Source organism: Trichechus manatus, unplaced genomic scaffold (assembly GCF_000243295.1).
Source record: "Trichechus manatus latirostris isolate Lorelei unplaced genomic scaffold, TriManLat1.0 scaffold00007, whole genome shotgun sequence".
NCBI lineage: Eukaryota > Metazoa > Chordata > Mammalia > Sirenia > Trichechidae > Trichechus > Trichechus manatus.
Window position 1 is genome coordinate 12757735 of NW_004443943.1, and position 27048 is coordinate 12784782.

A 27048-nucleotide genomic window follows, 5' to 3' on the forward strand; every position below is an offset into this window, starting at 1 on the left:
CGATTTTTTAATTTTTTCCTTCCCTCTCAACCTGTTTTTCTTTTAATTTTACTTCTTATTATTCATCAAAAGTATATGTTAAAAATCTGCACAATGCTGGTACTCTTCTTTAATGCTGTGTGTTTTACTCTGTAAAAAAAAAAATGCATCTTTTTTTACATATCTCTGCATAACAGCCACAAACAAGTAACGAGAAAAACTCACAATGATGCCAAGAACAACACTAATTATTATACTATCTGTAATTTACCTTTAAATAATTATTCAGTATAGACAATTTGATGTGTGTAAGTGTGCATATGTATAGATTAATATTAATTAAGTACCTATAGGATGGAAATTCAACCCCAAACCAAACCCATAGTGACCCCATAGGGTTTCCAAGGCTATAAATCTCTACAGAAGCAGACTGTCACATCTTTCTCCTTTGGAGCCACTGGCGGTTCCGAACTGCCAACCTTTCAGTTAGCAGTGATCGCTTTTACCAGTGCACCACTAGGGCTCCTTAGGATGTACATCAGTGTTCCTCAAACTTTAGGTGCATCAGAATCATCTGGAGGGCTTGTTATACACATATTCTGGGCTCCACCCACTGTGTTTCTGATTCAGTTTAAGTCTTGGGGGTGGAGCCTAAAACTTTGCATTTCTCACAAGCTCCCAGATGATGCTGACATTGCTGGTCCAGGGACCAAACTTTGAGAAACACTGGAGTAAACACTCAAAGTTCCCTCATCAATAGTCCACAAACCAGGTGTGGCTAGTAGACATATTGAGGATCTTATTCAGGGTTCACACACCTGGGGGGAGAAGGGCAAGATACTCAGTGCAAGCGCTGCAAATACTGCCATCTAAATTTGCACCAAAGGATTTGTTAATAAGCTGGCATTAACAGACTTCATGACCTGAGTCTCAATATTCTCATCTGAAAAATCAAGGACAACCTCTCTAGCCTACTAGATTGAGGTATTTTGAGAATTACATTAGATAATGCATGGGATGACACTTTATAAATTATAAAGCATTGTTGTCTTGATTACTTAGGAATTCGTCCAGTCAATAGCGAAGGCCACAGGAAGAGTGGCCTTCCCAGATTCACAGATAAAGTGCTGAGATTACGTTCCTTCAGCAATTAGAGTAAATTTAAGGAGGAGACAATGGCAAACACATCTGTCAGGACACAACTTTTTCTTTTACTCTAATACAGTTCTTTTACCCTAATTATTTTAACAAAAAATAATTTCCTTCCTTAGTCTTCAATGTTTTTGAATTGCTGTTTAAATTTTCATAATTCCTACTTCAAACAAATTCACTGATTAACAGATTTTATAAAAGAAATATGTAACTACTCAACAATGTCTCAAACGCTGGACAAAAGAAGTTTCATCTCAGTTGTCAGGGTAAAGTCTATAAATATTTCAATACACTGCAAAAACTACATCCTACAATTACTTTTGATTATTCATCATGTGTCTCTAAGCCTTTGAGTTTATGACCCTCTTATCATTATGTTACATGGTTCATTCTTTTGTAACATAATACTTAATATGGGTCCTTGGGTTAAAAATCAAAAATAAAATTAAAAAAAAGTCACATGCTATGTAACTTTTTTTGTGAAAATGGAGTCTTTAGGACAATATAAGTAGTCATATATATATACACTTGTTCTTAAAAGCAAAATGAACCACTACAGACAACATTTAAAAGCTTGTGACAACAGTAGCATAGCCAAATAGTGTCAGCCTCATGCTCTGCCTCTAACTAGCTATGTAACCTGGGATAGTCATTTACCACTCTAGGTCTCAGTTGCTTAAGCAATAAAATTAGGGTAACACCACCATCTATCCCAGAATGTTTGAGCCTAGTGCCTCATGCATAACCTTCAAATGTTACCTGTTCTTATTATTCTTTGTTACTACTGAAGCATTCATTAGGAATTCATCACAGCCTATTAACAGGAAAAGTTTCCTTTCTTTTTTTAAATTAACAGCAAAAAATACATTATTGATCTATGTTGCTACTTTATTTTTCTTCTTTAAATTATTTACATTATGAATAAATACTAAAAATGCCTCTTAGCAAATTATTAAATGAATGAATACAGATTCACTATAGCAAAAATGACTCAAGCTTTACATTTTGTGGGAGCATTTCATGACACACATCGTTGTAGGAAAACTATTTCTTTGGCAGGATTAAAGAAACTGCTTAAAAAAAAATCTTCCTTGCTCATTGCTTTAATATACTATTCACTCTAGTCCTAAAAAACACAACAAAACAAGAAAAAACCCAACACATCCATCATTTAAAGCCCGACTATTCTCTAGATGGAGCCCTGGTGGCGCAGTGGTTAAGCACTATGCCTGCTAACCAAAAAAGGTCGGCAGTTCGAATCCACCAGCTGCTCCTTGGCAAACCCTATGGGGGCAGTTCTACTCTGTCCTGTAGGGTCGCTATGAGTTGGAATTGGTTAGATGACAACGGGTTTGGTTTTTTTGGTTTATTCTCTAGATAAAGGGAACATTCAAGGTACTCAGTGATTGAATAATTAAAGGAGGGGGACAAGTAATTTAACTAACCATCAATTAGATTTATGTTGCCTTCCTTTGAGGAGCCCTGGTAGAGCAGTAGTTAAAGCACTCAGCTGCTAACTGAAAGGTTGGAGGTTCTAACCTACCCACTGTTCCTCGGGAGAAAGACATGGTAGTCTGCTTCCGTAAAGATTTACAGCCTTTGTAACTCTATGGGGGCAGTTCTACTTTATCCTTACAGGGTCCTTATGAGCTGGAATCGACTAGACTGCAACAGGTTTTGGTCTGGCCTTCCTTTGATTGCTGAAGTTGATTATTGCTTAAATAGCATTTCAAAGGTATGATTGACTAGCAGGCCTAGCTAATACGCATATTGATACGAATTTTGCTTGTAAGTAGATGAATACAAATAAGATAAATTCTGATTTTAAGAGTTCTCATGAAGCCTAGGGAAAAAAAATTCTAAATCTTTAAAAGAAAAAATTTATAGTTTAATAACTGTTTTCCTCTTCTCTGAAATTCACTTTTAATCTACTTAAACAATAAAGGAATGATATTAAAGAATATCTGCTATATATTCAGTTGTTCATGTTAGTCTGTTATGTGGCATCACTGGTACCTAGTGAATTGATTCCTTTATTAAAGAAATTTATTTCTCAGGGACTACATAATGGGATTTATGTTACTAATATCACAGTGTTCTTTAGTAGACAAATATGATAAAATTTTACTAAGAAGAATATTGTCTAACTCAGTAAGCAAGCGTACCGGCTTCCCCAACACATTGCTTTAATATATGACGTTTGCCTCATTGTCCTACACGATGACAGCTGTAAGGTCTCTAAACCAACCCTCTGTCACCAGAATCATGTTTCCAGTCATCTTCATCAGCCAAAATTCATGTCTTCTTTTTTCTTCTAGGGTTCATGGTAAAGAGCGTGCATTAGGCTCAGATTAAGCAAACAGTGCATCTTCTTAATTTGCTTCTCAGAAAGCAGAACAGAGACGGCCTCATTAGCAAAGCTACCTTTGCTCTCTGGCTGTGGCACAGGGAGCATGACAGGACATGGTGGCTCATGCTCATTAAAACCCCAGGTAATAGCTGTATGTATGGCTTAATTGTGCTGGCAGACAATATTGTTTCATTTTCACATGAGAAGGTATTTTTCACCAATGTAATGTTTTATGGAGCTTTATAATGATATTTCCTACAAAGTACCTGACTGCTTACTCCATGACTTAGTCATTTTAAGAAATAATCAGGGCTAACAGTCATTCTGAGAACTTCATCTATGATTTTTTTTCATTAACAACAAAAATTGGATTCTCTCCTTTCGTTCCTTTACCAATGAAAAGGACCATATATTGACCTTATAGTTATAAGTATTACATTTATCGCATGTAGACGTGCCTGCTCAAAATTATTTACTCAAATCTCCTTTTATCTTTTTTCCCATGTATCTTTTTAGGTTTTTGACAGCCAGCAGACTTTTCTGAGTCAGGTTTGATAATGTAATGTTTGAAACAGAGCTACAAGAGAATGTACAAATATTTCACTGAATAGAGCCACATTTATTTTAACAACTACAAATGCAAATCCTTTAACTTTGTTCTTAAAATGTCTACGATGATTAGTAAAACATGTCAATTAGCCAACTTCTCCTTTACTAATATCCTTCACTAATATTGGTGCTCTGGTGGTGCAGTGGTTAAGAACTATGGCTGCTAACCAAAAAGGTCAGCAGTTCGAATCTACCAGCCACTTCTTGGAAACCCTATGAGGAAGTTCTACTCTGTCCTACTGGGTTACTATGAGTTGGAATGAAGTCAACAGCAACTGGTTAATATCCTAAGAAAGCTTAAGTATAAAAACTTGAAAGTACTCAAACTAAAGCAGAAAAATGTTTTTACCAGATGTAACTAAATTCCTTAATTTATTACATTTTATATAAGTTGTTTAGGTTTTTTTGTGTTAGGATATAAGTGTTTTAATACTGGGAAATTTAAAAATACTTGTTATAAATAACTTAAAGAGAAAGAATTATTCAGATATTCTGCCCAAGTAAATTCATAAAATGGCCTCCACACCCACCAAAGATACTTTGCAGATGACTTTCTATGATGACCATCTTGACCTGACATCAAAATATTTTCCTACAAAGGGAAGAAACTTTTATTCTTGAGTTTTTATTGGGGTGTACTTGAATGGAAACCCTATAAATAATACATTATCTAAGGTTTGGGGGCATTGTGAGCGGGAGACTCAAAGTAAGAGGAGCAGGGCTTCAGTTTAGTATCTTCAGGCAACAATACCCCAATTCATATACAACTGAAGTTGGAGCAAAGAGTCATTTGATTCAAAGACCATAAAAATCCCTGTGTAGCTGCATAAATTATAAGACCTGATCAAGGGAAATCCAGCTAAAACAAGACAATAACATAAATGTCCTTGCACGCACAGGGTATGTATCACTGAATCCCTCTCTTCTTATAAACTAAATGTCTTTTCATTTCAATTTTTAGGTTTCCGGTAACTTCAGCTTTTCTATGTTTGTGATTTTGAAGAACCCTCAGCTAAATACAGGTCTAAGACGCGCAGGGTAAGTGCAAATTGATATTGCTTTAGCTGTGAGGGTAGTGAAAGTGAAATCGCAACCATGGGTAACACTTTAGGAAAACATGATAATGATAGGCTTCCAGGTGTGGGAATTGGTAAGTAAGGGGTATTCAATGAACATGTTGAAAATTCCTGTTTCCTGTGGGGTTTGAAAATTGATATTAAAATTCTCCATTCTCTACACAATGCCAAAATATTTAGACAAAATTTTTAAAATTTGAAAAACACTGGAGACATTAATTGTCTGGTGCTGTAGAAACCTAAGATATCAGCTCAATCTTTTTTCCTTCCTGTGGCATCCGGAGTGTTTGGGATTGGACAGATAAAATCAAAATGGCCATTTTTATATCTTAGTCAATTAAAAAAAGAAAACAAAAAACTGGAGGACATTAAGCCGTGAATACCCTCAGGATAGCTGTTAGATTTTTGTTTTCCATCCAACAACTGCTAGTTTTTAATATTTTCATAATTATAAATTATTTCTACTTTTATATTTTATATCCTCATTCTTTGGGAAAAATCAACGGTGTTATTTTACAAGATAGGATAGACTATGAATACAGATTTTCTATACCATACCATAATATTTTCTTTCAATATCACTATGATTTTGACTTTTAATTACCAAAATCACCAGTGCTATACATATAATAACTTTCAGAAGAATGCCAATTTATTTTTCCCATGTGAAAATCAGAAAGCTTCCTTCAAACTACCATGTGCTTCTTTCAGTTGGATCACTATGAACAACTTACGATCATATTTTCTAGCATATGTCAATCTATAGCTTTAACAAAAGCTATAATAACAAAAGATACTTTTTTGATAAACTAAATAAAAAAAACAAACTGATGTTAGGACACATTTGTTATCAGCGGAAGTCACTACAATTTGTTGCTCACGGTATCATCTATTTGACCTGATGCAACTTTACAAAGTGCTCTCTTGAAGGAGGAACAACTCAGGTACGCTAGAGAGCACGTCAACGCCACCTAGGATTTAGTTACTACTGTAAGATTAAAATGCATTATAATGCTGAAGAGTTTTCAGGCTGACCTAGGGAGAAAGAAGGGAGAAATGGGATCATCAACTACATCTTCAGTCATAAAAAGAAAGTGGGTGATATTAGTGGAAAGGGAGTAACAAGCCCAGTTAAGAAAGAAAAAGGCATGAATAGATAAGCTATTGGGTAGGAAAGAGCTTCTTGGACTTAGAGGATTCACCTAAGCAGATGAGTCCATTTTGAAAGATATTCCAAATGGGCATCACCGCTAAGATGAGAGTTAAAAGGAAGTGAACAAGAGTAAATGCAATCCTGAATCCTGACACATTATTGGATCAACAAAGTCAAACTAGTTTAAGGACATTTTTTAAATATCATATACAAAGAGTAAAACAGTATTTGCGGTTATATTCTGTAGTCATTCAGTAAAGCTAGCATCCACATTGGAATCAAATCAGAATTCTAAAGTGACCAGGCTGAAGGTATAATTTAAACATAAAGAAAAAAATGCTACTTAAGGACTACAGTCATAGGTGCACTCTCACTATAGAGAAGATAAAAAGTTCTCAACAATAAATAATCATTGACACTTTACAGTTGTTACACAACATTCAGAAGAAACAGTTATTAATATATATTATTCCCTATTCATGCACAGAACCTCCGTACCCTATAAATGAGATTATTTATACATCATCAACCCTGCCTCTTTTCTCACTACAATCTCCATATCCTAAGTAGGCACCATGAAGAAAATACACAAATACACATATACACAGGAGCTTTCTTTGACTCTGTGTTAAAAGATAACATGCTCCATCACTCACTTCTTTTGATGATGGATGTTCTGTCCCCAAAATAGTTAGGGTTATAATTTACACTCAACAGCCAATTCACTGACGCTGGATCAGATGCAAAGTGACTATATAAATTTACCAAATATGAGTATAATAGAGGCTAGCACAGATGAAAACCATTTTATAGAGATCTATAAAAATTCATTTTTACAAAGCAAAGTAATATTTTACAAAAAAAATCTTTGCCATAGAATTAAATAGACCATTTAGTCTATTTAAAATGTCCTTAGTAAGAATTTAATATTTCAAAGATTAAGTGCCATATTATTATCAACTATTGACCTTAGAAAAATTTATATTTTTAGTCAGATTAAATAAGTAGTATACAACATTCCTTCAGGCTGAAATATTTTAAAACTTCAAAACGCTATATACAATTCTGAGAAATCCTGTTTTAATCAAAATGTGCTATCCTGGCCTTTTTTCCCTAAATGAATATATTTCTCATAGAAATGAGGCATAAGATTAAAATCTGTTTCACTAAATAGAGTCATGACTACTTTCTTTTTCCAGTTAAGGCACATTTTTAAGTCAGTTAAAGTTGTGGCATATCCTGCTACAGTTCACTGTGCTTCATTTTTCTTTGAGTCAGTAATTAAATGATCATATTAAATAAAAACATGACAGTGTTCATCAATCAAAAAAGTTTGTTTTCAGAGATAAAGAATCAAATGTCAAAAAGCACCCATCCTAATAGGGCTCCTACTGCAATTGATGCAACAGTGATTTCAGTGAATGAAAAGGAAATTCACTAACAAGACATGTAGGACAATTTCTAGCTGACCATGTACTCTTGAGTTCTTTATAATCCAAGTTTGAATGTCATGTTGTTAGTAATATACCATACTTCTGACATAAATAGCCTATATATATTGAAAATAGTCAACGGTATTATACCTATCAGGGCTTCGAACAGGTTCATCCCAGTTCGACCCCCTGCTAAGAATTTGCTTTTCCACCCCAGATATACTGAACCAGAATCTACATTTTAACAAGCTCCCCAGGTGATTCTTTTGTATAATAAATTTTGAGAACCACTGCCTAATACTGCCCAGTAGTTCTCAAAATTTATTACACAAAAGAATCACCTGGGGAGCTTATTAAACTACAGATTCTGATTCAGTATATCTGGGGTGAAAATGCAAATTCCCAGCAGGGGGTTGAACCAGAACGAACTGGTTCAAAGCCCTGGTACCTACTGGCCAATATCAGTGATAGATAAAACTAATACATACAATTTAATTGTCAACTTTCCAATAGCATTTTTTTAAACTACAAAATCTAATTAAAGTAAAATGTGATTGAAATAATCTACAGAACAATGTGTCAGAAGGACTTTTCAAACAAGACATACATTCATGTCTGCCTGAAGAAAAGACGGACTTTCCATTGTTGGCTTTTGGATTCAGCTGGTTGTTACACACTCATTGCATCCTGTACTCAGGAAGGAGAAGAATAAAAAAAAACAAATAAATTCTATCTTTTGCAGCTGCTTCTACCGAGCTACAAAAGTTGCTAGAGAAATTATATATACACATATATGTAAAATTAGGCAAACAAGCTGCTTTATTGCCCCAATTTAAAATAAGCTCAATCAGTAAAAAAGAAAAATGCTATAATATACAGCTTGATGAGCAGCTGAAGACAAGAATACACTTTCATGCAGTTTTAGAATTCAAGATGTATCTCACACAATGAATTTTGAATGAGATGAGGGCTATTTCTCCTTACAATTTTTCAAAACCACTGAATGACCAAGTAGGATTAATGTGGGGAATGTAACCCAAAATAGATGAACATGTAAAAAGTCTTAAATATGATCCCGAGGCTTTAAAGACAGAAAAAGAAAAAGTCTTGCTCCTGTTTAATTTTACTTTATAAAATTATATCATTTTGTAAATTCTAATCTGTAAGAATTTATGTTTAAAAGAATAATTTTCATAATAGTCAGCTAGGAAGAATTGATTGTTAACAATTATGCTTTAGTAGGAAAAAACATACATCTACTGTATCACAAGGCAAAAATTAAAATGTAGTTTAATAAAATTACAAAGAGCAAATCAAGAGGCACGGGTCAGTTAATCAACATTTCACTGGTTTAGGGAATAAAGAACATCGAAAGTAACTGAAATATATAAAAAGTCTTACTCTTGACGGTCGCTGTCCGGGTACAGTTGTAAAGAATAGCCAACTCTCCAAACACTTTTCCTGGACCCATGGTGCACAGCTTCACACCTTCTTTTGTAACTTCAACCTTCCCATCTAAAATGAGAGGGGAAAACACAAAATCTTAATTCCGTCACATGCTCCAGTTCATTTGCTGCATTTTCAACATGAGATAACGGATGCTAGAATCATTTTTAAAGATGCAAAGCTGTTACCAATTTAAACAAAGTTCTCACCAAGATTCAATGCAAGAAATGCTATAAAATCCATGAATTTAAAAAAAAAAAACACATTTTTTCTTAATATCTGAGATGCAAGTAAAAGGAAGCATCAGATAAAGATGGAGACAGAAATTATCCCAAGGGCAAAAGTAGAAATCTATGACAAAAAGCCAATATATATGAAATTATCCCAAGTGCAATTGTAGAAATCTACGATAATTCCAATTTTAAAATCATTTTGAATCTGAAAAAAAAAAAACTGAGTATTTTTTCTCTAGCAAACTTCATACTTGAAATTCTCATCTGAGTAAGGCACTTACTATGAAAAGGGAAATTACTTTGACCCTTGGGCATTATTTAACCAAAGCTCATGGTATCGTTTTATTTTTAAACATCTTATCTGATTTGGGCAAGACTATTTATCTTCTTTCCAGCCCTGCAACACTGACTGTAACAAAACTAACTATAAGGATTGAAGGAAAAGAAAGAGGTACTAGAACCATTTAAATCCCACAAAGGACTTGGAAAATAAAATGCTAGAAGAAGAAAAAGGAAAGGAAACACCACACACAAGAAGCACATTGTTGGCTTCAAGCATGGGAAATGGTATTCACGAGAAAAATTAGAAAAACATATTTTTTTAAAAAGTTGTAACCAAGTAGATTAAAAATTCTATCACCTAACACAGCAGGGGGTGCGGGAGAGGAAGAAAGAGAAGTCAACACAATCTACTCTAGGCTTAATCCTCCTCTTCCATTATTCCTCCAAGTTACTTATTTATCCACTGTCTGCAGAAGAAAAGCCTAATGCTTGGCAAAAGAATTAGCTAGTGATTGAAGGGCACTAATGCCAAAGAAGTGTTTTCCAAACTTCAGGCCTTCATGCATTGCCTTCACAACTGCTCCTTACCAGTGTATTTCCTGTAATATTTAACATTTTAGAGTGTTGACTTTAAATTCATTCCTTCCCTGTTTTAATCAACATAGTTGTATCCTAAGCAATAATAATAGTAAAAAAATCACAGATTTGATGTGCTAATTATTTTTTTTCCAAACACCTATTGAGATAAAATCTTAAATATTAATTTTTTTAAAGTTTTATCCATACCAGTGGTGCATGATCCACACAATGTTCTACTCTAAAAACCATTTCATCTAAATGGTGTTATTAGAGATAGAAGTCTGCAGTAATTAAGATAAAAGTCCACACAAAATCTACCTTCTACTCTTGAACTGTGTATGTATACCTCCATCTGTGTGACAGGAATGAACTAGTCCAACAATTCAGAAGGTTTGGAAGTACTTGCTTATGCTGGTATGGCCGCTCAGATATTCTAGCACTCTCATGCCTAATTCTTGATTGCAAGAAAGAAAACCCTTCCTCTTGAGAGGTACATCAAAACTAGTCCAGTAAATCCATCTTTTCATAAGCTGCAGGCATCCCCCATGGCACGTTCCCCTTTCTTTCAGTGGCAAGACTATTGCCCTGGACATTTCATCTGCCACTCAAAAATGATAGACAGGTTCAGAATACAGCATGGTGGTTAAGAAATTTATAAATTGTCTGAAGTCAGACTGGGAGTTGAATTTTGGTTCTCTTTTATTTCTCTTTACCTGGGGAAAGTTATTTAACTTCTCTATGCCTCAGCTTCTTCATTTGTAAAATAGATAAAATAAAAGCACCTACCTCATTGGTGGTTGTTAAAATTAAATGAGATAAAAAAAGATACATTGCTTAGCACACGGCCTGGCACATAGCAAATGCTCAATAAATTCTAGCTTATTATTGGTATTATTTTCATTACATGCCTTTTTTGTCATTTATACAGAGGTAGGATTTATTTTACTTTAATGAAGCACAGTTTTTCATCTACTACAGAAACTACCAATTGTCTAGATTGGATCATAGGTTTTATTTTTGAAAATGGAAAGAAGTAACTTTAAGATTTTCTATCGCTCTCTCTCGGTGTTTAGGGAGAAAACTTTTGAGATGAAATCAAAAGCACAACCAAAGAAGAAAATAGAATCTTAAGAAATCACACTTGTCTACCTGGCAGAATACTCTTCCACACTAGGCTATGTCTGGGCAACACTTGATATGGTTTTGTTTCAGCTACTATAGTCTTGTGAGGGGGGTTCCCAAGAATTACATAGCAACAAATTTCCAATGCTTTATAAAATCTTCTTGACTTAAAGCTCTAGCCTTGCCGACAAAAGGCCTGGTGATTATCTTCCATAAAAATTACAGCCAGGAGACCCCTACGGAGCAGTTCTATTCTGTAACATATGGGTTGCCATGACTCAGAATCAACTTAAGGGCAACAGGTTTTTTCAGTTATATTAACCCTTTTGTTACCACTTTTTTTCTCTTTTTTTTTTTTTGATAGCATGTGTTTTCTGGATTGGAATGCATGCTTACTAACTGAGTGTATTTAAATTTTTGGTTGGTAATATGCATTTTGAGAAATGTGATTAGGCAATATAATCCACCAATGAAGTGTCACTTTGGGGCCACCAATCTGTGGCATGACAGTATCCCACTGAGAACTAGGTAGATAATTTATATTATGGGCACGATTCCATTAGGTTACATGGGGAACCTCTGGTTTTCCAAATATAACATAGAAAAACCAAAACAAACCCATCAGGGCTCCCTAACCATCACACAGGAAAGCCATAATTATGCTTGTAAGCCTCATCTCACAGAAATAAAGGGGGAAAAAGCAAAAGTTTACAAAACTAACACACCCAGGAAGCATCACTTAATAGAATTCTCAACCTACACATCAATCAGGCTCCCAGTCAGGTCTTCTGAGTTTCACACATTTCAAAACGGACCCACCTTGACGCTAAATGCATTAGAACCAGAATAATGCCTTACTTCTGAGGTCCAGAGGCATAAAAAGTGGCATCACATCCAATTAATAAAATTTAGATATGCCCCACTCTGAGAAGTTGTAAATGCCCCCACCACCTCCCCTACCACCCTACTTGATTCTATTGCCACTTCTTTACTGAAAAATCATGCTCATTTAACACCCACCTGTTTTAATTTATGAACAATGACTCTTGCAACTGATCATATTTCTTTTTCTCATATGACCTCTAGAAGGTTCACAGTCAGATTTGTGACCAATCTCTAGGAATTATGTAAGACTCCGGAGTTTGAAATTTGTCCACTAATCTCTCTTCTCATCGCAACTCATCTTCCTGATCTTATTTTATATTTGCCTCATTTTTTCATGTCTTAATTCATTTTTGAAAAGGTGAATATAAATAATTACATACATAAATAGTTAATGCTAGTAACAGCAGGTTGTATTCCATATTAATTAGAATAGCTGGAAAAAAAAACACAAAACCTTGCCTAAACACAGAATATATTTGAGAAATAGCAATTTGGATTTACGACATCTTTTCCAGGTTATGTTAAGCACTGGAGATTCAATATATTCGTAATAGTCAAGGAAGTAAGGAACATAACAGCATAAAACAGATCAGAATGACCCAGAAAACATTATATATTTTTGTTTGCTTTTTTTTTTTTTAATGAATAGAGATCTAAAAGGTAAATAGCAACACAGTGTTTATAAATTTCTATTCTGAGTACTAATTTCATCACCTATTCCTCTCCTACCTGTTGTATGGATGGGCAGTGAGTGATTCAGGGAAGCAGGATAGATTGTGTGTTACAAAGAAAGTTAGGTACACACATTGCGTTAATGAGAGTTCCTTCAGAGACATTTAGAAATATTCCAATTTTATAGTAGCCCAGTATAGGGAGCTATTGCTGTCAAATGTAAAATTGTTTCTGGTCATTCATTACTCCACATACCAGCCTTAGAAAAATATTAGAATTGATGAAACATTTACAAATTATTTCCAAGTATAGACTGTGTGTTCACTTAAGAAAGCTAAGAATAAGGCACGTTCACAGGATACACCCAGTTGCCCAGTCATAAAGTAGGTAGGCCTGGCCATTCCCCTAGTCTTATTCTCCTCTAAGCTGTTCTTTTTCACTCTGTGGCTACATCTAAGATTTGTTTTAAAGTGAATCTACTACATAAAAATTAAATATGCCTCTGAAACCTGATGGGGAAGTTCTAGTCTATCATACAGGGTTGCTATGAGTTGGAATGACTCAATGGCACACAACAACAACGGTATGGTCATTTTGGTGGTAGTAGCCTGGGGCAAGGGATGTAGGCATGAACTGAATAGGAAAAAAGGTCAGATAGGCTGCATATACAGCATACTTTTGCCAGGGCTACACCAAACTTAGGAACAGCCCAGCTTGGAGGATTTTACATAATGCATTATTAACTTTAGGGATGTAGTTTTCATTAATTTACTTCAGGTCATCATTGATTAATGTATTTTTATTTATTTAAAGAAATAAAAGAGATTCATTAGCATTTATTCTTGATGGCTTTAATTCTTCAACTTAATTTCATCTTCAAATATGTTAGATTTCAAATCAAATACTTTTTTTAAGAGTTGTAGAAAGATATTTTTAGAACGTCATAGTATATTTCTAGACTTTCTCTTTTATTTTCCTTAACTAACCCCAATGGTGACTGGAGGCTATTAGAACTGTTAATGGGAGAATTAATGATAATCCAAAATGTGGTTCATCCATATATTCTGCTTTTGCTTCTTTTACTCATTTTTAAAAATGTAATAATATATTTGTATTATTTTCACTATGCCCTCTCCTCTTGCCATCATCTCCATCAGGAAGAAAAAATGGACAAACACCCAAATCATTTTAGTTTGGATTTTGCTAATAATGCTAAAGTTGTTTGCATGAGGAAAGATGTACAAACAGTTGGATAAGATAAGGTTTAATGGCTATTTATAGTGTCATTTAGTTCTTTTATCACTCTTATGAATAACTGAATGAATTTATTATTCTACTATAGGTACCATATGCCCATTTATGCTCTAAAACAGGCTGACTCATAAGTTCTAAATCTTGATTGCCACACTGAGCAACAATCATTTTACCCTCAGCTGTTTGGCACCAAATACATGTACTATGCTTGCAAGATGCTGAGAGTTAAGGGATCCATTATAAAGCACCTTTACTTTTGTCTATCATTTCTAAGAATCAGTAGGCTTATACATAAAGGAAGAAACTGAGTTTACAAGGAGACTCAAAATCTCCAAGCTTTGTTTATCCTTATGGGTTTTTACTAACCTGTGATTTTGTGCCATAAAGGCATTCACAATAAGGTGAATCAGCTTAGAGACTTATTACTGAAATAGAATGGCTGGCAATAATATCATTATGAACATTCTGTGCTTAGTTTCAACAATCTTGGTTAGAACATCTAGGACAATTTGATCAGCTGTTAAAGGCAGACAGGTGTTATAACAAAGGTCCCTTCTAGATAAGACCTCCTCTTGTCCCTTTCCCCTTCCAGTTGTGCTCTAATCTGTTTGACTATGCTTTCATGATTTTGTAGGTTAGAGACTATAGCTTTTAGCATATATGTTCTCTCATAAAGGGCTTGTGTAGTTGCTAGATTCAACAAGAATGCTCAACGTTCTGGTGGTTGAGCTGTGTTGTTACTAGCACGAAAGCATTATCCTCTAGGAGAGGAGGTTCATATATGGATCTGCTTTCTTAATGGTTTAGGGATACTAATATATATAGGACTTGCTTTGCAGGGCCATTTTAGCCTGAGGGAGTGCTGTCATCTGGGGAAAAAGGTAGAAATTCATGAGGCTGCTATGGGACTAACTAGAGGGGGAAAGCCATCTAATCCCAGGGACAGAATATATTCTTAGATGTCGCCCTTAAACCTGCACTTCTTGTTGATCATTTATGCACATCTTCCTTAAGACAGCAGAAGAAGGAAAAAGACAAACCCGCTGTGAGACCCTCGTTTGTTGTTGAATTAAGGAATGGCAGTCCGTCATCACTTTATCAGTTGTCTGCTTCAGACTGCTTTTAAATCCAAATAGATACAGTCTCCCTGGATCTAAACTCCTACCCCTTAGATAGTGTGTTAACCTTTCACAAGATTAATCTTGATACTGAAAATCATTCTTGGCCACTGAATAAAAAAGCCTATCAGCAATAACCATATTTTATTACGCAGTCTTTCCAAAAGTTTGTTTTAAGGTACATATATAGATGTAACCATTTCTGGTTGGGATGTATTTTGCTTATTAGCTCCTCATTATAGACATATACTCCTAAATTGTTTGTGTTATAGTTTCTATAACCATCAGCTACTTATACTACTTTGTGTTAAGACAAAGCTTGCCATTCAAAGCAGTCACTTTTCTTTGATATCAGCGCAGCAATAATTCTTATTGGGAGCACAGAAGTACTACTTATCCAAATGGAACAAAACAGAATTTGAGGTGTAAGAGGCTGGTTGAGGTTGAAGCTACACGAATTAAGGCCTTTGTCTTTTCTCCAATTAGGCAAATTCATTTTCCATGATAGTGACTGCTGTAAGTACAATTTTTCAGTACACCAAATTATAACAGATTACAGCACATACTGAGTACAGCTAAAATCATCACAGATATCCATGGTAATGAGAGGATAAAAAACTTAAATGAACTATCCAGAACTGAAAATCTCACTTCTTAAAAAAAAAAGTAAACAAGTTGTTAACGTGCACATCAAATCTGAACTACATTTTTTTTTTTTTAACATTTATAAAGGTCATGGCTCATAAGGACACAGAAATTGTGAATGTACTCTACATATAAGGCAGGAAGCTAGATGTTACAGAGAAAGAGGCCAGCAAGAAACCTTCATGTTGAAAAGGCCAGGGGACTTCTAGTAAAGGGATGCCTAACGTATGGTATTTAGCAATTTGTTTCCCGAGTCAGTGTCACTGTCCTCTCTCTAAACATCAAGTCAGCTTCGCGCTAATTTCTTTTATTTTATTGCTGTACTTTAAGTGAAAGTTGCACTAATTTCTTTTGTGAAGATTTGGGGAAAGGTCAAAACTTGAGAAAGATCTATTGTTTGGCCATGTCAAAGAACAGAGAGGCAGAGAAGTCAAGAATGAGTGACAGACGGGAGTTGGAGAGCAGGAGATCGTAGAATAATTATTAAATTATGTAATTATGAGAAACTAAGAACTCAGGAACTTGCAGCTATCTTAGGGGAGGACATTGGCCTTTCACAGGATGTCAAACGGGTACTTAATCCAATTTTACTTAAATTTCAAAGCTACTAAAAACCTGAATTTTGTCAGCAAGTAATGTTGCTTCAGTCAGAGGTTAGGGCTCCTTTTTCCAAGTCCATTTGACACATTTCATTTAGCTTCCTAATGGCTCTGACACGGAAGAAAAAGGAAAAGTTTTGAAATTAGAAGTTTTAGCTGATATTCTGGTTCTCAGTACTCTTGGATACAGCTGATATTTGGCACCCAGATTCTGCATGAGGAGCTAGAGATACCTGCTTCACAAGATTAATAAGCGGAATTTTAAGTGAGAGTTTGATATGAGATGAAGCTTTCTACGAATATTAGTACACAATAAGCTAATTTAGGGGTAATCACTTAATTCCTATGGTGTCTGTTGGCAAATTGAAAGGGGCTAATAAATATTCCTTAGTGAATAAATTAGAATGTTAGTAAAAATGACCATTACTGTGATCATGCTTGTATGAAAGCCTTAGAATTTCATTTTCATTATATTGCCTTGTATAGTCCACGGAAAGAAAAACAACTACAATTAAAAGTGCCAACTCCTCACTCCATGTATTGAAAGTATATTTATATTACAACTTATTTCACCCAGTGGTACGATACATTTACCCCCATGAGATTTTTTATTTGACAACTGAAAGTATTTGCACTTAGAATGATATCTATATCTATATAGAAATGGAAAAAAACTACATAGACACATATTGGCTTTATACAAGGTTAGTATTCTCCAGAGTGTACAAGAAGCACTTATCTACCTTCATTTTTTTTTAAAGCAGAGAAGAGAGAAAAATCAAACCAAAACAAAGAATAACCAGGTACCCTGCAAAGTACTTTAAACATCTATAAAAGAATGAAAAAGAATGCTTTTGAACTTGTTCTCTCAAAAGTAGTTATAGAAATGATCTGGGGAAGGATGGAAGTGAGAGAATTTGGTTTGAAAGTTACTACCTATACAGTGGAATATTATTTAGCTATAAAAAGGAACAAAATATTGACACATATTACAGCATGGATAAACCTTGAAAACACACTAATGAAAGAAGCCAGATATAAAGGACCATATAGTGTATGATTCAATTTACATGAATTGTCCAGAATAGGCAAATCTATAGAAACAGAAACCAGGTAAGTGGTTGCCTAGGACTGAAAAGGATAGAGGAATTGGGATGTGACAGCTAAGTGACGTTGGGTTTCTTTCTAGGGTAAAGACAATATTCTAAAATTGGTTATGGTGATGGCTGCACAACTCTTCGAATACACTAAAAAAAAAAGCCATTGAACTGTGTATTTTCAGTGAGTGAATTGAAAAGTATATGAATTAAATTTCAATAAGGCTGTTTAAAAAAAGAGGGCTTAGAACATGGTATATAGGAATTGCTCAATTATAAGATTAGCCAGTAATGCCATTAATGGTATCACAATATCCTTCATGAGAATATTTAAGAATCAGGGGTGATTTGGTCTTTTATTGTTCCTCCAATAGCCTTTTTCTACTTTCTTTATGACCAAAATCAAAAACTAAACCCGTTGCCATCGAGTCAATTCGGACTCCTATCGACCCTATAGGACAGAGTAGAAATGCCCCCATAGGGTTTTCAAAGCTGTAATCCTTAGGAGGGAAGACTGCCAAATCTTTCTCATGGGGAGCAGTTGGTGGGTTCGAGTCGCTGACTTTTCCATTGGCAGCCAAGAACTTAACAACTGCACCACCAGGGCTCCTTCCCTTTAGGACAATTACACCAGTATTTTTCACCATGTATGACCACATTTTCCTTCCATAATTACTGCCACCCGTTCCCAGTTCCACTCTGGATGAGAATACCACATTACCTTTAACTCAGTCACGCCATCAATGACTACAAATACATCTTAGTGTCAGCATACTTAATCCACCCACGTATATTTATTTTCTTAACCAAAACTCTACCCTAAGCCCTTGTTTATAACACTGACACAGCTTCTTTCTTGGATTCTCTGTCACCAAACTATAGAACAAAGAGAATAGAATCAAATTTCTTAAATATTATTCAGATAAAATATCCCCCTAATTTCAGATAGAATTCACATTCATTTCTCTGGAATCAACTTCAAATTCATAGCAAGTATGTCTAGCTTTCCCACAAACTGGGATCTTCCCCTTATTTAACCTTAGTCTGAATCCTCATCCTCTGTCATTCTCTTATTCCAACTTCATGTTACAGCTCAGAGGTTCTTAATCTAATAGAATCCAGGGTTCTGTGAACTTGGATAAGAAAAACAATTGCATCTTTATTTTTACTAATCTCTAGTTGAAATTCTCATTATATTACAGTTGTTTCAGATATCTTGAAATACTGTGTGCTCATGACTTCTTCAAACTAATGGTAATTATTAGACCCACCATTCTATCTTATTTCATGTGCTTAATAAAAATATGTATCTATTATTGAATCACAATTTGTTTTTCTTATTTTAGTTATTGATTTTCGATATAATTTCCTTGATAACCCAATATAATTTATTTTATGTACTTCAAAATATTCTGAGGTGACATTCATAGGCTTCAGACTTTCAAAGCGGCCCCTGGCACAAAAAGATTAAGAATACCCAGCTAGCTAATTACCTATAAGCCTATAAACGTGCAGGTCAATTCCGACTCATAGTGACCCTATAGAACAGGGTAGAACTGCCGCCATAGGGTTTCCAAGGCTGTAATCTTTACAGAAGCAGACTGTCACAACTTTAAACTACCAACATTTTGGTGCATTAATCACTGAGCCACCAGGGATCCTTGGCTAGCTGAACAGACTTCTAATATTCTACACAAAATAAACTATTTCTTCATCATTGTATTTGCCCATCTCTTAGATTTCTATATTTTTGCCACAATAACAGGCCAGCAATTAAAAAAAAAAAAAAAAAAGACAAGGTGTCCTTTTTTTCCACTCATCCAAGTACCTGCCTTCCTTCTACATACTAATGCCAAATCACCCTCTACATAAAGCCACCTTAGGTCAGTCCAGGAGTCTCATCCCTTCTAATACTCCATTAACTCTGCCATTTAAATTTAAAGATTTGTATGACTGCAACTGTTTATTAGTTCTGGCTGTGTTTGGATTTGTTCATCTATACCCCCTTGTATTTTTTTCCTCTTATTAAACTGAAATTTATTTAGAGTAATGTTTTGTTTGTGTTCCTTTCTCACAGAATCTTATCATGGTGTTGATGAATATTTGATAATCCTGAATTTATGTGAAAAAGATAAGACGAAGTAGATTAGACAACAACAACAACAAGTTATTCTAATTGGTTGAAACAGTCTTTTAGGAGTCTAACATCAGAGATTCCAGCTCACCATTTGCCACCTGACTTCAATTGGTTCCATGGCTATATTGCCTACTTCTCACATCGGATAGGTATTTTGTTAGTATGTCTTTGGTTACAGGAGGGGCAAGAGGAGTGTTTGAATCTATCAGCACAAATTAATAAAAAAGATGAGATTATAACCTAGATACACTGCTTAAATGGAAGCTATAAAAATATAAACTTTATCCTGGATAAAAAACTTTAATTAAAAAAAAAACTTCTGGCTCTTAATACATTTAGGTTAATCATCCTTCTACTCTATTACTGAGGATTTTTTATAAAGACACCCAATAGGTTTTAAATATTTAAAGGGATGTGATGTTCTACCTAGTCTTGAGAAGCAATGAATTAATTTAAGAACCTAATTGCTATAGAAAAATATTACTCCTAACGACCCAGGACCAGTCATGAATAATTTGTTCTTATATAAAAATGTCCTAAATCATTTATCTTTTTTAAACTCAGTCACCTATAAATGATATTAAGGTCCATATTTCTTTTTCAGTTTTTCCAGATTTTAGTTCATCTGCTGATTCACATCAAGAACAGAAGTGGTATTTTCATTTGAGCACCTAGTTTCTTTTATGAACTCTCTTCTACCACATCCACACCCTAGAGATGTAAATAAAAGGAATTCGGGCTTCTGCCTCAGGACAGGGTAATGCTTATCAACAGACAAAGTAAAAATAAGTGGTATTTTAAGTTGCAAAGATTATGAAGGAGATGTTAAATTAATGTTATGTTTCCATCCCAGACTATTTAAACATAAAATACACGTAAATAATACTATAAGAAAACTTGGTCTGTAACGTATTAGAATACAGAATATAAATATAATATAGAAAGCTTTTGTTGCAGTGTGGTTTCAAATTATGCTTGAGCACTAAGAAAATACACTGTCTTGTATATCACTGCATCCTCACAGGAAAAAAATTATGTTTAAGTTCACTAGCCCTGGGCCTTTATTTTTCATGTTCTCCTAACAGACTCTGAAGTTCTCAGTCTCTAAAGGGAAAGTATGAAGTCATGAAAGACGGCATGGAGCCAGTTGACATCTCCAGGATTATAAAATAAGAATAAAATTAAAGCTCTTCAGTGAGCCAAGAAAAAAAGCCTACATAAGTCCTTCACATTTCCCACATATTTTATTCATTACAGAGAACAGAAAAATCAGAAGACTTCTCCTCTGCTAATGCCACCCTACAGAAACGAGAAAATACTAGAGGCATAGGACTATTTACTCCCGTTTGCACAGGAACCGCAATTTTATCTTTTTTTAGTTGAAATCCAATTGCTACAATAAGCAGGTTTTTGGTTAGCAGAAAGATGAAACAAATCCTGGGAAATACTGTCCAAAATATAAAGCAATGCATCATAGCTGTTTATATTAAAGCAGGAAGCTTGAAAACCCATTAAAAAAGAATTCTATTTTCTTAAAAAATGTCATTGGTATGTCTCAACCAAAACACATATGCTTTCAATATACTAAAAAGATAACAGCATAGAGACAAATACGTTTTGGGGTTTCCTTTTTCTTTTTTTTCTATTGGAAAATATTATAAGCTGGCACTTAATAAATGTATTTGATGAATGAATAAGGATCAGATACTCCAGCTCTATAGTCAGTAGATGCAGTTACAATCCTAAGAATAAAACTGGATGAATTTCAGAGGAAAGCAATACTTTCTCTTTTACGTAGGTATCATGACACTGTCAAAACAAATTGAAAGCAGGGACAGATGAAAAACCTCCAGAGATGATCTACACTTGCAGTAAGACACAGATATATTTAGAATCACAGACCAAAGAACAAATGGAAATCCCTACTCAATAGGAAACATGAATATCAACCTGATGAAAGACTCCATGTTTCCAATAGGCAGGAAACATGTTTTCTAGTCCCTCTCTGTGTCCAATATAAACATAAGATACTCTCAACAACATTAGATTCTGGGTTGAGCAATGATTATTTATACATATTAATAAGCAGCCACTTATAACATTGAATATTAAAGTCATATCCTAGAAGATAATGAAATGTTCACTAGAATATCCCAAACAGACATATTATAGCTTTTTGCACCCAGGCATGTTGCAGACTACTCTTCCAAAGTAATCATAGAAGGATCTGAATTAGTTATGACTTCCTGCTCAAGACACTTGACAAAAATCCAACCCCATGTAATTATCTCTAGTTATGGAAGGGGTGGACTGTAGTAGATGGAATATGAACGTTATATTATAGATGATCTCGGAGAAGAAGAAGAAGAGTTAGAGAGAAGGCACAGAAAAAAATGGAAATTGTGGGTGGGTGAAATGTGGAATAACAGAAAAGAGTTAAAGATAAGGAAATAAGATGCAATAAAGTAAAGGGAAAAGAAGTTTAGGATTTCTGATTAGCTGGAGTTTTGTGTTAGACATATTGAACTTTCTTATTTATCTACTGAAAACTGATCAGAGGTGAACCTACAAGGATGCTAACTCTTGCTGATATATCCTCCTGAGACTCCTCATGTGCATAATCCAAAAGGGCTTTGTTGTGTTGGTCAGCTGAATATTCACACAGCCACTGGGAAAGTGCAAGACGTGGAGTGGGTTGGGAGTGATGATATCAGGTATTATCAGGCCCACAATCCCTTAACTGTTCTCAAAACCCAAAGTTGTTTTCTTATTTGGCTTCAAAAGCTGAACGTTTACTAATATGAGGCTATTTGCAGTATTTATTTATTTATACATTTTGATGCAGAAATGTTAACGTGTTTGGTTACTGGTGCTGCCCACACCCAGGTGGGGATATTACATAGCATGCACTACATGTTCTATTCTCCTTTTCTAAAATCTGAAAAATTAAGAATTCTGAAACATCTGGCCCCAAGGGTTCTAGATGAGGACTACAGACATTTACTACTTTAAACTAGACAAGGTTTTTCCTTTATAGTGGGTGGGATCCTTGTGTGACAGTCACCGAGGGAAAAAGTATGCCCCTCAGATGAGAAACTACTGTTGACAGCAGAGAGTTTAGGAACGTACATACATAGAAACACAGTTCTTATTCTCTTTGATTCAACCCCAGCACTGTCAAGACAGGCCTAAGCGAATGCCGAAGGCAAAGGGGTCATCTTTCCAAAGTGTGAGCCCCAGATGGAGGAAGTAAAAAACTGAGGCTGGATACCCGTATGTTAGGGCAAAGTTATACAAAAGAGCAGTAGTACCTGAAGGGAGAATGAAGATCAAAGCCAATGTACAAGGACAGCTGTTTCCTTTTAATTCACAATTAAAGGTGGCAAGGTTACATAATCTGGTCCATTGGAATGATGTAAACTTTATGTTCTTAAATCTTAAAATGATTTGTAGAAACCAATGCATCACAGAAATGAAAAGTTATGAACTTATTCCAAAAAAGATTTTAGATAGATTATAGTAAAAATTCATATACAGAGAGATATCCAAGAACTAAAAAATAAAGAAAGGAGAAAGAGAAAATAGATCAAGAATTTCTAGGTGAGGAAAGCCAGACTAATTAAACAACGAAATATGGCAATTATTTCTCTCTCATTCTATGTATATAGGTATAGGAGGAACCCTTCTGGAGAAAAAGAATCCCGGCTTCAGATGCTAACAGAAAGCCCAATCTGAGCATAACTGCGCAAGAGACTGACACCTTCAACAGTACATTTACCCATTCAGAATTATGTATGACATCAGCAGGCCACTGATTTATTAAATAGCCACTTTTACTGAACTATTTAATGATCTTTAAAAAAAAAAAAAAAAAGCAGAATACCACTCAAATGAAAGAAAATCCAGCATATCTGAATCAAACATTCACCATTGCACCCTTCACTTTTTAAGGGCAGAGACAACCTTTGCAAATTTATATCCCCAATTTTAAGCATCTGGTACAGAAATGTTACATACACATTTGCTGATTAAACATTTGAGCAGAGTTTAGTGGTTAACGTGAATATATTTCCTCAGAGAGATGGGTTTTTGTAGTGTTGAAGAGTAGCTGCAAGGCTATTTTTAACTGACTTATTCAGTTAGCATGGCAGGCAATTGTAGACTGTGGAGAATTATGTGTCCAGTCACTCAAGACATTTTAAGACCTACGAGACTTCCCCAAACATAATGTTATAAACTGTCCTTTTCCTAAAAATATTGGAATCAAGTAATTATCTACTTTTCAATTTTAATGAATAGGCCATCTGTTCATTCAAATTGAAAAAAAATGAAATTTTTCTACAAATTAACTACTTGATGAGGTATCCCGTGTGACTATAAGAGCTTCACTGTTTTTTGTTATATTTAACCTAAAGGTGACACATATATTATACAAGGTTTTATAAACTAGAATATGGAAAAACGTTTTTCCTGATCATGTAATAATCACAGTATCTGTTCCTTTGACAGGCTATATTTATAATTATCAAAGGCTAATTTTTATTACCATAATTTCCACACTCTATTAAAATGAATTACTAGGAATAAAAATGTGTCCATTTTCATCCGTGATAATTATGACAAAGCTTTAAATTCTAAACATTTTTTGTTTTATAGATTATCATTATAATAATGAACAACAATTGCTTTCCAGCTCCTTCTCCTCCCTTTGGAGAACACTTTGTTTTCTTTGCGTTGTGTTCTCCAAATAGTAGCCATTTGCCACAGGGGCTATTTAAATATAAATTAACTAAAAATAAATAAAATTTAAAATGCATTTCCTCAGTTGCACTAGCCACATATCAAGTGCTCAAAAGCTACCTGTGCCCAGTGGCTACCATATTAAACAGTGCAGGCATTTCTGTCCTTGCAGAAAGTTCTATTAGACAGCACTGCAACATCCTTCTGTCTCTAACCATCATTCCTCTTAAGCATCATTTCTTCATTTGGTAATGAAGACCAACTCTTCGCTTACACTCTCAGCCATGCTTTCTTTTTCAAACTATTTCTAAGTTTTCCCCACCCTGTTCTTCAAAATATCATTCATTTGTGAAATTAGTTGACTTGCCTAATATCTCTTTTAGTTTTTAAATTTCCTGCGGGGAAAAAAAAGACAAGTTTTGTGTCTTGTTTTGTAAAACAAAAACAAAATTGGTGGTACTTTATAAATAATGCATAATAGCAGTATGACTTTGGCAGAAGATATACTTCATGCATACCACAGCTGAAGCTTTTAGTCTAATTAAAAATGAAAATGCTATTACAATCTGAAATTACATCTGTTATCAAATTAGTATGCCTGATATTATAGTTACAGAAAGTATTCAAGATGGTGCCTTTCAGAGATGAGCTTGCTTTGTCTCTCTTATTATCCAAAGATAAAGGCAGATTCTACATACTATGATCAAATTGAACTAGGACTGAACCATAACCATCTCATTTGAACGTATGCAGTAGCAGCTTCAAATCTGTATATCCTCGTCATGTGGGGTTTCACCTAGAAGTGGAACTAGTTAGGGAGGTACCACATAATTCAATTTTTTCAAGTTCTGACCTTTGTATGTGGCTATGGCTACCAGTTCACTCTCCACCCCCTTGCCTCTAACACATACAAATACCCCCACCACAGCCTACCTATGGTAAAATGATGAGGTTTAATTGTTTAACTTTTCTTTCCAGAGCCTCCATGCTAAGGCTCTCACTATTTCCCAGACTTCACTTGTTTCAAGGTAATTTCTGATAGTAGATATTTCAAGTTACCTGGTGGTGTAGTGGTTAAGAGGGTGGCTGCTAACCAAAAGTTTGGCAGTTCGATTCCACCAGGCGCTCCCTGGAAACTCTATGGGACAGTTTTACCCTGTCCTATAGGGTCGCTATGAGTTGAAATCGACTCGATGGCACCTAACAATAACAATGTACAATTGGCATAGTAATTTGATTACGCTCTATTTCTACTGCCATTTGTTTATTCCTCCTTTCCCATCTCCTCTTTTACCATAGTTCTTTCTGTTCTTTATATTCACATTGCTGTCGTGTGGATTCGCACTGTCAACGTTTTGGTTAGCAGCCATAGCTCTTAACCACTATGCTACCAGGGTTTCCTTATTCTTTATATAAGAAACTATTTTTCCCTCCCAAAGACAGTTTGTCTTTTAAAAAATAATAATATTTTTCTCTAGCAGTTAATGTGCCCATAAAGTCTATTTTCAGATCAAATTGGAATCATTTCTTTGCAAAAGTGAGTATATTTTTATTAATTACAGAAGATGACTGCTTTTTTCTGTAACAGTTATGGATTTTACCAGGCTTTAAAATGTATAACAGTTACTAAGTGTTCTTTTCTAGGCGTACGACATATATAGTTTGAAGTACTGATGCCTATTTCCTGGTTCGGGTCAATTAAACCAGGATCTCTAGAGAGAGGAGTACTGACTTCTGCAGTTCTTAAAGCTCTTCACATGATTTTCATTTGTTGATAGTCTTGGTGTTGAGGACCACCGTAACCCATACCATATCTGGTAAAAAATGAAAGTAACCCCATAAACAAAGATTCCCACACTGTGAGGAGGCAGATGAGAGACCTTCCACTTTGAAGAGAGAAACAAATTAGCTTTCACTGAGACCGTCTGTATCAGATGACCATGAAGAGAGTCATGGGAGCTATTAGCATTGGTACATTCTGCTTGGCGAAAAAAGCAATACGAAAAATTCATGGTTACAGACAACAAAAATTTAAATTAATGGAATTATTAGTAAATGACTTCCCATGAGTAATTTTTTTTTTAAGTGAAGGCATTAAGGCAGGGGTTGGCAAACTACTTTTCAAAGGGGCAGATGGTAAATATTTTAGATTTTGCAGGCCATATTGTATTTGATGCAGCTACTCAACTCTGCCATTGTATTGTGAAAACAGCCATAATCAATATATAAATGTTTGAGTATGGCTATAGTCTAACAGAACTTTATTTACAAAAACAGGCAGAGGGCCAGATATGGTCCACGGATTATACTTTGCATTAAGGGATCTGGTAGGACATTTCTTTAAAACTATCATGGCGATTGTATCTTCTAAATATCATCAAAACCATATCTCCCATCCCACAAGCTTTTCTACAATGTGATCTTATCACTCCCCCATCAAGAGGTGGGTTCTGTTTATCAACTTCCTTAATTCTGGTCAGGCCCTAC

The 27048-nt window shown here is 34.9% G+C and overlaps 1 protein-coding gene across 2 annotated transcripts in view; it reads right to left on the reverse strand.

Moving 5' to 3' along the window:
* Positions 1-27048, reverse strand: part of LOC111822172 (cGMP-dependent protein kinase 1-like) — a 464706-nt gene that overhangs the window by 47510 nt on the left and 390148 nt on the right. Inside the window, exon 3 of one of the 2 annotated variants that reach the window (XM_023739559.1) lies at positions 9154-9267. In XM_023739559.1, coding sequence (XP_023595327.1) covers positions 9154-9267 — 114 coding nt within the window. Of the gene's footprint in view, positions 1-8834; positions 9268-27048 lie in introns of those variants that run through there. The other variant, XM_023739551.1, reaches the window with a different exon arrangement.